Here is a 12,572-nt window from a genome sequence, read left to right as displayed (position 1 = left end):
CACTACACAGGAGGTAGTGTCCCAGAATTGAGGGAACTGTGGCATACCAACATAACGAGGAAGAAAAGCTAATAACAACCATGTGAAAAATAATTCAAACCACTAATAAGAGAAAAGAAAGAATTTAAAAACAGGTTCTACCTCATATCCAGGAGACTGGCAAAGATGACAAGAAAGGAAAATGACAAGTGTTGGAGCTGTGGGAAGACAGGCACATCAGGCATTTGTTGCTGGAGATGTACAATGGCCAGCCATTGCAGGAAGGAATTTGGAATCTCCAAACTCATTAACCTGTTCACAATGTTTGATCATGTAACACAACTAGAAAGGCTCATCTCCCAAAGAGGGAAAATAAAGAGGGAAAAATTGCACATGTATTCATATAATCCTAACAGGATTTTTTGGTTGCAGCAAAACATGGAAACTAAGGGGTATCATTAAATTGTAAATGACCAAGCAAACTATGGCAACATGAATTTAATGGTATGGTAATGAAGGAAATTTAATTTTAATTTCATTTAATAATGAATATAACTGCAGTAAGAAAAGGCAAAGGAATGGATTCAGAGGAATATGGGATGATCTGAACTGACATAAAGTGCAGTGAGAACCAGGATAACAATTTACACAATTACTTCAATGAAAAATAACTTTGAAATATATAATATAACTCTGATGAATAAAATGACCAACCATGACTTCAGAGGACGAATTGGAAATATACCTGCTATATCTTTACAGAGACACAAGAAACCACAGGTGCAGAATAAAACTACCTTTTCTGACATGGCCGATGTATGTATCTGTTCTGGCCTGTGCTTAGAGGGAAGGTTTGAAAGATTTTTAGGCAGCAGAAGGAAATTTGGGGGCAAGAAGAGGGGCTGGTGATACTAATGTAAAAAAAAACCTGTCCGGTGAAGTATTTTTTAAAATGTGCAGAAGAGAACAGAAGGAGGTTTAGAGGGAAACAACAACTAAGAGAGCTTTGGAAAGAATATGCGGAATATGTTATAGACTTTATAAAAAGTTAACAAGCTGTAAATAAGGGGGATTTTCATGTTTATGTAACATTTTCTTCAGTTTTGTATATAGAAATGTTTCTGTTTGTTGGTATTTGTCAAGTTAAGAGTTACAAAAATTTTTTTAAATATATAATTCAAGGTGGGCTTATCCTAACAGGATTTCTGGAGTATTGAGTGGATACACATCAATGCAGTTTTATGGAGGCAATGGGATTGACAACCTACACAATCAGTATTGGGAGTCTGGCTTGGTCAAGGGTTTCCAAGCAGTAAGTTAGAAGAGATCTCCTAAGTGGATAGGATGTTCTGGGGTGTACTGGCAACTGGCCTCTTATTTATAGATGGTTCTGACAGGTTACAAGGTAACTTGGTAGTCCTGTAAATGGCTTCAAGTTGCCTTAGGCAATTGTTCAACACCACAAAGATAGGGTAGGATAAGAGTTCAGGGCTTGATGGGAGTAAAAACAACAAAAGCAAAGAGAGCCATAGTTGGCATGGATGAAGAGGCAGTAATATAACAAAGCATACACAAGATTCTTGCTTTATCTACTGTTTCAATTATCACTATGCATTTAATGCCCCAATCTACAACTCCACTCTGAACTCCTCAAAACCCGGGGGATAATCTTACAGGTGTACTACCATGATCATGTCACTGCTGTACTCAAAAACCTTTAATGGCTCCCGACGGCCTTCCCTATGAGGTATAAAATCTTAAGTCTGGCATTTAAGCCCTCCTATCCCTCAAGCTGTCTTGAACCTAGCCTTACCTCTTACTCCTTCCCCTTCTATGTCTTCTATGTTCTAATCAAATTTAATCCTCCCTCCATTTCCTGTTCTCATCCTAGCCTTTCCCTTCTTTGTGCTTTTACTCATATTTCCTCTTCCACCATCTGTAGACTGAATTCCATTCTGCTTTCCAACTCCCAGCTGAACTTTTCTCTGAAGCTTTCCATGACATCTCAGCTCAATGTATTCTCCCCCTCCTCAAATTTCTCATAACACTTTGCCTGGCCCTCTTCTTTGCACTTACCTCCTTTTCCCTTACATATCTACTTCTTAAGTACTTGTCTTTCCTTTCTAATAGATTTAAAGCTTCTTAAAAGTAAAGCCTGTGTTAAATCTACCTTGCATGCCAAGGCCCAAGCATAGAATCATGTACATGGCAGGTACTAAAATACTTCTTTGGTAAATATAATTTGTTGAATTACGTTTAAAAAAGTTTGCAGTGCACAGAAGGCTATATCAATCACTCTGGTAGTATGATGTAAAGCATTATAAATATTATTTCAGTGTGCTGTTTTTTCTCTAATTGACCATTAAATAGGGCCATTAGAATGATAGAAAATTGCCTTTAACCTAAAGCACATATATAATATGGGCTCAAAATGAGATTGTCCCAAGTTGAGAACTCTTTTCTTATAGGGAAGGGAGACTATGTAAGTGAACCACTTCCCAGAGGAGAAAGATGTTTGGATTATGAGGAACCTTGAATGCCAGTGAAAGATTGTCTGAATCTCAAAATGGAGGAAGCTAATGAAGGTTTTGAATGGGAAAGGGAGGTGTATACAGAAAGTATATACATAAGCTGTCAAGAAAATAAATTCATAATGCCAATGTACTAAGAATCAGTCTTTCCTGCAATATTGCAGGGAAGAGATCCTGAGGCCAGGCCTGAATTTAGACTGGATCTTCTCTCAAAGAGGAAGGTTCATGGAGAAGTTTTTATACATTTCAAGAGAACAAAGACTATTAATTAACACCATGAATAGCTTGTACAGAAAACCCAGATACAATGATTTTTTAAAAAAAAATGACAATGAAGAAAATGCAGCTGCACTTAAGTCCCTTGGGCTCCACATAGTTTTGCTGATAATGATAAACAAGGCTTCTTATAAGTGGTTCAAACAAAGGTGCGGTGTAGGTTTGAAATAACATTCCAAATTCCTGAAGTCCTTCCACTGCCTTCTCAAGATAAGGCTTATGGCTCAATTAAGAATTAGAGATTTTTATGTCTTTATCAGAATGAAATGATGATAGAGAGATTAATCGGTTACAAATGTACAGGACGGCTGGGAGAGAGGCTGACAGTCTCTATAAAAAGTAGCTCATGGCTGAAATTTAGAGAGTGCTTTAAAACCTGCAAAGGGCTCCATAAACACTCTCTTCTTCGAGTTTCACAACAATTCTGTCAATAAGGCCTAAAAGCACTATTATCCCCATTTTACAAATGAGGAAACTAAGGCTCAGATAGGTTAAGTGACTTACCCATTGTCATAAAGATAGTGTTAGAGGTAGAATTTGAACCCAGGTCGTCTTGACTCCAAGGCCAGCACTTTTTCCACTCTGCCTCTGAATGAGTGATGTGATAGTGTTCTGGGCTAAGATGTTGGCAATAGAGAAGAGACAGATGCTAAAAATATTAGAAAGAAAGGACAGAACTAGGCAACTGACTAGATATTAGGGGATGAGGGAACTAGATGAGTTAAGAAGAACCATGAGATTTTCCCCTGAAGATCAGGAGAATGATGACACTGACTGGATAAAGGAAGCCTAGGTATGGATGGGGAGAGGGCATGGTAGGGGCAAGGGGTGGTGGGGAGTCACTGTTGGTGGGGAGAGAGCCCAGACATGTCAAATGAATGAATACAGGAACACCAGGAAAGGACACGGTACCAAGGCCACGTCCACTTTTAGAAACTACTTCAGGAAGGTGACCAGATGGTCTGAACTTAATAGGTGAGGTCTTCAGCATTTCATTTCAGTAAATAACAAGTACTGTCTATGGTACTGGGGATAGAAAGAGATATACAAAACGGGCCCCACTCTTAAGAAGTTTAGAGAAAAAGCTGAGGTCAATGACCAAGAGCTCCTTATTTTCCCCTTCTCTACTTCTCACAATCCCTGGACATCATCCTTCATTCTTCTCTCTTATACTTCAGCCCCATAAAGAGGCAGTCCTCCTCCTTGCCAAGGAAAAGCTCTCTACATGGATCACTGATCTCATTTCCTCCCATTTTTTATAGAAGATTGTTCCCACTGTGATTTCCCCAACATTGTTAAGTCTTCAGCCTTTCCCTATCTGCCACCTACAAAATGTCTGTATCTCCCCTATCCTTAAAAAAAAAAACAAAAAAACCCTCTCATTACACGCCCAAACTAGTGTCCTACATGTCTCCTCCCTTTCTCACCCAAACACAGCTGTCAAACTCATACACCCGTATATATTTGTTGTTTCCATTTCTTCTCCCTTCTAAACACTCTGGCTTCTAGCTTCTAACATTATCACTCAACTGCAACTGTTCTCTTCAAAGCTACTGATAAGCTCCTAATTGTAAAATCTATTGGTCTTTTCTAATCCTCTACTAGGTATATTAAAACCCATACTCTACTTTCCAGCCAAAGAATCGTTTTTACTATTTATTCGTTCTTTATAAAACACTGTCTCCCCAAGCTTTTGTCTTGGTTGTGCCCCAAGCCTGAAATGCACTATCTTCTCAACTCCACCTCTCAGAATCTCTACTGTCCATCAGGCCTCAGGTAAAGTGTCAGCTTCTATCAGAAGCCTTTCCTGATCCCCTCCAACTGCTAGTATCTTCTCTGACCTCCCCACAAAATTACCTATGTATCTGTTTTATACAAATCTATGTACAGGTATGTACATGTCTCTCCTGTAAGAATGTCAGCTTCTTGAGGGCAGGGGCAGTTTTGCTTCTTCCTTTTATATCTGCAATGCTTAGCACACAGTGGTACCTAAAATAATGCTTCCTGATTAATTATTTTAATATCTAATTGATGTCCCTGCTTCTATTCTCTCGCCTCTCCAATCCACCTACCACACAATTGCCAAACTAATCTCCCTCCTAAGGTACATATCTTCTCATGTCACTCCTCTACTGGAAGATCTTTAGTGGTTCTCCACTGACTGTAAGAAAAATTATAAACTCCTTAGCCTGTTATTTCAAGTCCTACATAATGTGACTCATATCTCTCTCACTTTATATAACAATACTGTCTTTCATATAATCTACATGGCTCTAAGTTATTCCCATGACTCAAAATTCCATCTCCCAATTTATGAAACTAAGATATGTACCCCCCCACCCCCACCCCATGCCTGGAACACTGCTTCCTTGTCTCTGCTCTACTTCAAATCCTTCTATGACCCTCATCCCATCACCATTGCTAAAGTCTTATTATTTTTCAAATTATTTTGTGTACTTTTATTTGTGTGCATGTTCTCTTAATAGGTTACAAACCCCCTTGAAGGGAAGTACTGTTTCATTTTTATCTCTATATCCTCAGTGCCTAATAAAGAAATCGCTTCTTGGTGAGTGCTTGCTGAATAGATCAGTGCAGAAAGTTTATCGTCATCAATGGATGCTTATCAGCATAGCATGCTTGTCTGGAATATCACCACTGTCAGCTTCAACATGCAGATAAAAGTTTTCAGATATGGCTGAACTATCATCATTTAGGGTCATGGATCTTTATCATCATAGGATTATAAATTTTAAGAGTTAGAAGAGAATTTAAAACTCACCTTATCCAACTCCCTTATTTTGCATATAAAGAAACTGAACAGTGAAGTGAGTTGCCTAAGGTCACATGACTAGTAAGGGGAAAAAAGCTAGGATTCAAAGTCAGATCTTCTGAATCTAAGTCCATACCTTAGATCATGTGTTTCTTTATAACCCATTCATGCCTGGTCCTGATCAATCTAGATGTAAGATACTTGCATTTCTAAGTCTCAAGAAAATTTCTCAGCTGTTACTCCTAATTTCTCTTAACTTTTTTTCTCTTGTCACACTGAGCTCTTTTCTGTATCTACACATTTTTTTAACTACAGACCCATAAAAAGAAACTGGTTCATGGACCCACAAGGGAAGACTACAGGTTTGCAATGAAGGAGTCAACAGACTCCTCTCTTCTGTCTCCAAAAAAATGTGGTCTATAAGGAACAATAGCCAGAAAAACTCACCTTAGGCCTGATTGTAATTAACATGACTGATGTCACTTCGTCTCCTGTCTTCTTCACTTGGAGAACAGAAAGAACTTCATGGACTAAGGAAGGAAAAAGCCATGAGTGAGACATTTTGTATTCTATGTTTCCTGTGCTGAGGAGTCCTGCATCCCTTCTAATGCCAATTCAATGAGACTCAAACAGTCCCTGTTCTATACATAACTGCTTTCAAAGAAAAGTGAAACAATATTTATCAGTGGTCCTTTTGAATAGTGTCACTGGGAGGCAGAGCCAAGATGGTGGAGTAGAAAGACATACATACTCTAGCTCTTCCCCCACAGCCCATAAAATACCTGTGAAGAGACTCTCAAGGGATTCTGGAGCAGCAGAGACTGCAGAGCAATGGAGCCCAGGGTGATCTGGAGGGCTGGTGGGAGGAGTCTGTCACACAGAAGGCAGAGTGGAGCACAGCCTAGATTCAGCCACGCAGTGACTAGAGGAGCAAGCCTCAGGGGCGGAATCCCTAGCAGCAGAGGTTCACAGATCCCTTAGTCCACAGGTGCCAAGGGCAGCTTCAAAGGACAGGGAGAGGGCTTTTTCACCTCTGTGACAAGGGAGCAGGGTCCTCCCCTAGCCCTGACCCTAGGCTCCAGTGGCCCACTGCTAGCATCCATTGTTCCATTGTAGGAACGCTCAGAGTAAAGCCCCTGGGGGAAATGAGCAGCTGATCTGAAGCTCAGCAGTGAGCCAGGCCAGGAAGTAAACTCCTCTCCCTTGATTGTGCCACCTTGGAGAAACTGAGAACTTACAGGTCCCCTGAGTTCACCCCACTCTTAACAAAGGACCCAAAAGTCAAGTAACTGGTTGGGAAAATGCCCAAAAAAGGGGAAAAAAATAAGACATAGAAGGTTACTTTCTTGGTGAAAAGGTATTCTCTCCCATCTTTTCAGATGAGGAAGAACAATGTTTACCATCAGGGGAAGATATAAGAGTCAAAGCTTCTGCATCCAAAACCTCCAAAATAAATATGCAACGGTCCCAGGCCATGGAAGAGCTCAAAAAGAACTTTGAAAATCTCTAAGAGAGGTGGAGGAAAAATTGGGAAGAGAAATGAGAGAGATGCAAGAAAATCATGAAAAGCAAGTCAACAGCTTGACTTTAAAAATAGGCTAACTCAATTGGCAAAAGAGGTCCAAAAAGCCAATGAGGATAGGAATGCTTTAAAAAGCAGAATTAGCCAAATGGAAAAGGAGGGTCAAAAGCTCACTGAAGAAAATAGTTCTTTAAAAATCAGAATGGAACAAATGGAAGCTAATGACTTTATGAGAAACCAAGAAATTACAAAACAAAACCAAAAGAATGAAAAAATGGAAGATAATGTAAAATATCTCATTGGAAAAACAACTGACCTGGAAAATAGATCCAGGAGAGACAATTTAAAAATTATGGGACTACCTGAAAGCCATGATCAAAAAAAGAGCCTAGACATCATCCTTCATGAAATTATCAAGGAAAACTGCCCTGATATCCTAGAACCAGAGGGCAAAATAAATACTGAAAGAATCCACTGATCACTTCCTGAAAGAGATCCAAAGACATAAACTTCTAGGAACATTGTAGCCAAATTCCAGAGTTCCCAGGTGAAGGAGAGAATATTGCAAGCAGCTAAAAAGAAACAATCTGAGTATTGTGGAAATGCAATTAGAATAACACACAATCTACCAGCTTCTACATTAAGGGATTGAAGAGCTTGGAATATAATATTTCAGAAGTCAAAGGAACTAGGATTAAAACCAAGAATCACCTACCCAGCAAAACTGAGTATAATACTTCAGGGGAAAAAATGGTCTTTCAATGAAATAGAGGACTTTCAAGCATTCTTGATGAAAAGATCAGAGCTGAAAAGAAAATCTGACTTTCAAACACAAGAATCAAAAGAAGTATGAAAAGGTAAACAGGAAAGAGAAATCACAAGGGACTTACCAAAGTTGAACTGTTTACATTCCTACATGGAAAGATAATATTTATAACTCTTGAAACTTTTCTCAGTATCTGGGTAGTTGGAGGGATTATACACACACACACACACACACACACACACACACACACACACACAGAAACAGACAGAGAGCACAGTGTGATTTGAATAGGAAGGGATCATATCTAAAAAAATAAAATTAAGGGGTAAGAGAGAAATATATTGAGAGGAAAAAGGGAGAAATGGAATGGGGCAAATCATCTCTCATAGAAGAGGCAAGAAAGTTTTTCCAATGGAGGGAAAAAGGGGGGAGGTGAGAGGGAAAAAGTGAAGCTTACTCTCATCACATTTGGCTTAAGGAGAGAACAACAAGGACACTCAATTTGGAATGAAAATTACCTTAGAATACAGGAAAGCAGAGAAGAAGAGGTTAAGTAGGGTGGGGAGGATGATGGGAGGGCAAAGGGGAGGAGGGAGCAATTAGAAGTAAACACTCTTGGGGAGGGACAAGGTCAAAAGAAAGAATAGAAGAAATGGGGGGCAGGATAGGATGGAAGGAAATGTAGATAGTCTCACACAACATGACTATTATGGAAGTCATTTGCAAACCTACATATATATTGCCAATATTGAATTGCTTGCCTTCTCAGTGGGGACGGGTAGGGAGAGAGGAAGGAAGAGAAGCTGGAACTCAAAGTTTTAGGAACATATGTTGAGAATTGTTTTTGTGTACAACTGGGAAATAAGAAATACAGTATAGAAATATACTGTATAGGGTATAGAAATTTATCTTGCCCTACAGGGCAAGAGAGAAGATGGAGATAAGGGGAGGGAGGGGTGTTAGTAGGGAGGGCACATCAGTGGAAGGGGCAATCGGAATGTAAGGCGTTTGGGGTGGGGGGAGGGGAGATATAGGGAGAAAATTTGGAACTGAAAATTTTGTGGAAATGAATGTTAAAAGCTTTAAATAAATAAATAAATAATGGGAGTGTCATTGCAATCATCCATGTTCTAGCTATCATTCTTTTTTGTTAAAGAGAAGAATGGAGGAGAAATCAAGTAGAAGAATGGAGGGAAGAATCCACTGAAGCCTGAACTAGAAATAAACAGGGAAGAAGGAAAAAGTAAACTACTTACCAAGCTCCCCATTACCCTGTTAACTACAGTCATCCGCCCACCCCCCCAGTCACCCACCTATCCATCCACTCACCCATCCATCCATCCATCCTGTTTCTCTGCCAAATTCCTTGAAAAACTTTCTACACAATGGCACCTCAATTTTTCCCTTGTACTCATTCCTTCTTAATCTCTTAACCTCAGCACTCATTGAAGCTGCTCATTCCAAAATTACCAACAATCTCTTGATACCAAATCTAGTAGGCTCTTCTCATTCCTCATCCTTCTTGACCATTCAGCTGCACTTGATACTATGGACCATGTTTTCCCCCTGGATGCTTTTCCCTTTCTGGGTTTTTCACAGAATACTCTTTCCTGGTTCTTCTCCGTATCTAACCATTGCACCTCAGTCTCTTTGCTGACTGATCATCCATGTCATGTTCCTTTACTTGTGGGTATGTTCCTAGGCTCTGTCCTGAGCCCTCTTTTTTTCTCTATATTATTTCTTTTAGCAATCTAATTGGCTAACATGTGTTCAATTATCATCTCTATCTAGATAATTCCCAGAACTATACATTCAGTCCTGTTCTCTTCTCGTTAGATATAGTCGCATATCACCACCCTTCTTTTGGATATTTCAAGTTGAATTTCCAGAGATATCTCAAACTCAACATGTGCCAATCAGAACTCGTTACCTTTGTCTGAAAACTCATTCCTCTTCCAGACTTCCCTCTTACTATCTGAGGCATCGCCATCCTTCCAGTTGTAGGTTCCCACCCTCAGTATCTTCTCTGATGCCTCTCCTTGTTTCTATTCACACAGCTGCCACCCTTGTTTAGGACCACATCATTATCTCTCGTGAGGACCACAGTAATAACCTTTTTGGTCTCCTCATTTATTTAGTCTCTCCATCTCTAATCCTATGGCCACAAACTGCCAAAGAGATTTGCCTAAAATGAGGATCTGAGCATGTCACCCCTCTTCCCTTTCACTACCTTCAGTGGCTTTCTATTTTCTCTAAGAAAGCTCCATCCAACTTTTCAGGCCTTATTACAGTTACTCACCTCTATCCATCTTATAGTTGAGCCATAATGGCTGTTCCTATGATAGTTAACATTTACACTTAAAAGTACCTTAATCTTTATATATAGTGCTTTTAAGTACTGTAAAGTGAATACCACTTTACAGATATTATTTTATCCTCTAAACAACTCTGTTGGTCAATCAATTTAGGCAATAAACAATGATTAAGAGCCCAGTATGCTGCTAAGCACTGGAGACAGGTGCTATCATAAGCTCCATTTTATAGAAGAGGAAACTGAGACAGGCAGAGGTTAAATGACTTGCCCCATATGACAGAACAAGTAAGTGACGAAGGCAGGATTCACACTCAGACCTTCACAACTCCAACTCCAGCTCTCCTTTTATTTTATCTACACCCAAACACAATATTCCAGTCTAATATATGGACCAAAAAAGGCTAATATGACCTGTGTCTGCATTAAACAATAAGCAATTAAGCTTCTAGAAATCAAGAGACAAGAACGCCACTGTGCCCTCTCCTGGTTAGACCTCATATGGAGTATTCAATCCTAGACACAATTTAGAAATAATACTGGGAAGCTAGAAAACATGCAGAGGAGGACAACCAGAATAGAGAATGGCCTTGAGTTAATAATAATAATAAGGCAAAGAAATGGGGGATGTTTAGAGTGGGAAAGATAATAGTTGCCTTCATATATTTGAAAGGCTGTCAAACAGAAGAGCGATTATTAAGACATTTTCTGTTTGGCTCCATGGAAGAGGACCAAGGACAATGAATACAAGTTGCAAAGTGACAAACTTTGGCATGAGGTAAGAAGAAGCTTCCTAACCATTCACACTATTCCCAAAGTAGGATGGGCTGCCTCAGGAGCTACTGGATTCCATATCATTGGTGCTAATCAAGCAAAGATTAGATGACTGCTTGTCCTAGAGTGTTGTAGTAAAGATTCCATGCTGTCTTCTGAGTTTCCTTCCAATCAAATTCTGTAATACTTTCTGTCAAAAAGTAATAGAGTGCAAAGGCTGCAAGATGATGCCAGAAATGGAGAGATGAGGGAAGGCTGGAATGCTTAAATGGACAGGATTTATAGGCCCAGCATGTGGGGCTTAAATTCTAATAAAAAAAGTTGATGCCCTCCTAATGCTGGTTTCATGGTACAACTGAAAAAAGAGCAGGATCTTGAGCCAAGAAATCCACTTCTACATGATCTTGGCCTGTCTAAACTTCAGGGCCTTGTAGAATGGGAATCATATTATACAACCATCCCCATAAGGCAGGTGTTATAAACCTCCAGTTGCTACAGAAATGAGTATTGATTACTGTTCGTATATGGGGAATATCGTTCTTATGCAAGATGAACAGAAAGGCCAGTTTCATAGGACTGTGGACTATGTTAAAGACGGTAAAGGGTAAGACGACGGTGAGGTCCAAGAATCTAGGCAACAGATTGGCAGGAAACTGGGCTAGGAAGAAGCCAGCTCCCCTCAGATCCCAGCCACAGATTCACAGGAAGGTGGAACCGCTTCCCTGAAGATCACAAGGAACGGTGAAAATTCAACACATGTTCAAGGAAAGAGGAAGCGTCGTCAAACCACTGACGTAGAAAAGGGGATGCCAAGCACCGACAAAGCTGAGGAGGGGGCCTGGAGGGGTCAGAGCGGCATAAAGGAAGCTGAGGAGGAAGGCCCGCGTCGTTGGGGGCGTCCTAGCCCCTCACCACATGCTCCGATTCTCTGGCACGTCCAAGAGAGCACGTGCCCAGGGCCTGGCAGACCCGGGGCCACCGCGAGGCCTCCGCGATGGGCTAAAACACTGCACGCACAAACGTCATCTTTTTAATCGTTCCATCAGAGGCTTCGACACGTGAGGGAAACTGAGGCCCGGAGGGGGCCAGGGTCACAGAGCCCGTTAAGGGCACCCAACAGCTGGCCAGGCCCCTGCCCATACCACAGCCTCCCCACAGAGAAGCTTGCCCAGCGGCGAGTCTCGCGATAACAGTGCGGTTCATCTCAGCGAACGCTCTCTCACGTGGGGGGTAGGTGACAGGTCCTCTTCCCCCGCCCCCCTTCACTTTCCCGTGGGCGTGTCCGCGCACGCGCTCGTACCTGAGCCAGCCCTGGCGGCCCCCTCTCCTAGTCAGGTTCCCCTATGTATCCCGGCAACCTCTGGGGCAGTCCCTCCTTTTTCTCCCGCTGGGCGCCTACTCCTTCCGGTCTCGCGGTGGCCTCAGGGTCTTCCGGTTCCCTGGGGCTCAGACTCACTCAGGCCAAGGAAGGAGCTAACGCTGGGGCGGGGAGGACTGGGGACGGGTCTCTGGGAAGGGCAGAGGTCTCGGTGTCGGAGCCGTTTGCTCCGGAAGTTACGCCTGCCTTGACACCGAGAGGAGACGTCTAGCCGGAAGTGCGTCTCTTTGGCAGCTCGCTCCTTCTGCCATCCACTTCCTCCAAA

General features: G+C 41.4%; 1 protein-coding gene across 9 annotated transcripts in view; it reads right to left on the bottom strand.

The window, feature by feature from the left end:
* The window catches only part of LOC140533046 (uncharacterized), a 49,288-nt gene extending 36,724 nt beyond the window's left edge, over nt 1–12,564 (bottom strand). For 7 of the 9 annotated variants that reach the window (XR_011976781.1, XR_011976784.1, XR_011976783.1 and 4 more), the window contains exons 1-2: nt 12,230–12,564; nt 6,004–6,086 (exon numbers count right to left, since the gene is read on the bottom strand). Coding sequence is in view for 5 of the 9 variants with exons in the window: in XM_072652372.1 (XP_072508473.1) it covers nt 6,004–6,027 (24 nt within the window). In the remaining 4 variants the exon portion in view is untranslated. The remainder of the gene's footprint in view (nt 1–6,003; nt 6,087–12,229) is intronic. The other 2 variants (XM_072652340.1, XM_072652358.1) reach the window with 1 other exon arrangement.
* Between the last annotated feature and the right edge of the window lie 8 nt (nt 12,565–12,572).

This window comes from Notamacropus eugenii, chromosome 1 (genome assembly GCF_028372415.1).
Source record: "Notamacropus eugenii isolate mMacEug1 chromosome 1, mMacEug1.pri_v2, whole genome shotgun sequence".
NCBI classification, from domain to species: Eukaryota; Metazoa; Chordata; class Mammalia; order Diprotodontia; family Macropodidae; genus Notamacropus; species Notamacropus eugenii.
This window is presented reverse-complemented; position numbering and strand designations above follow the sequence as displayed.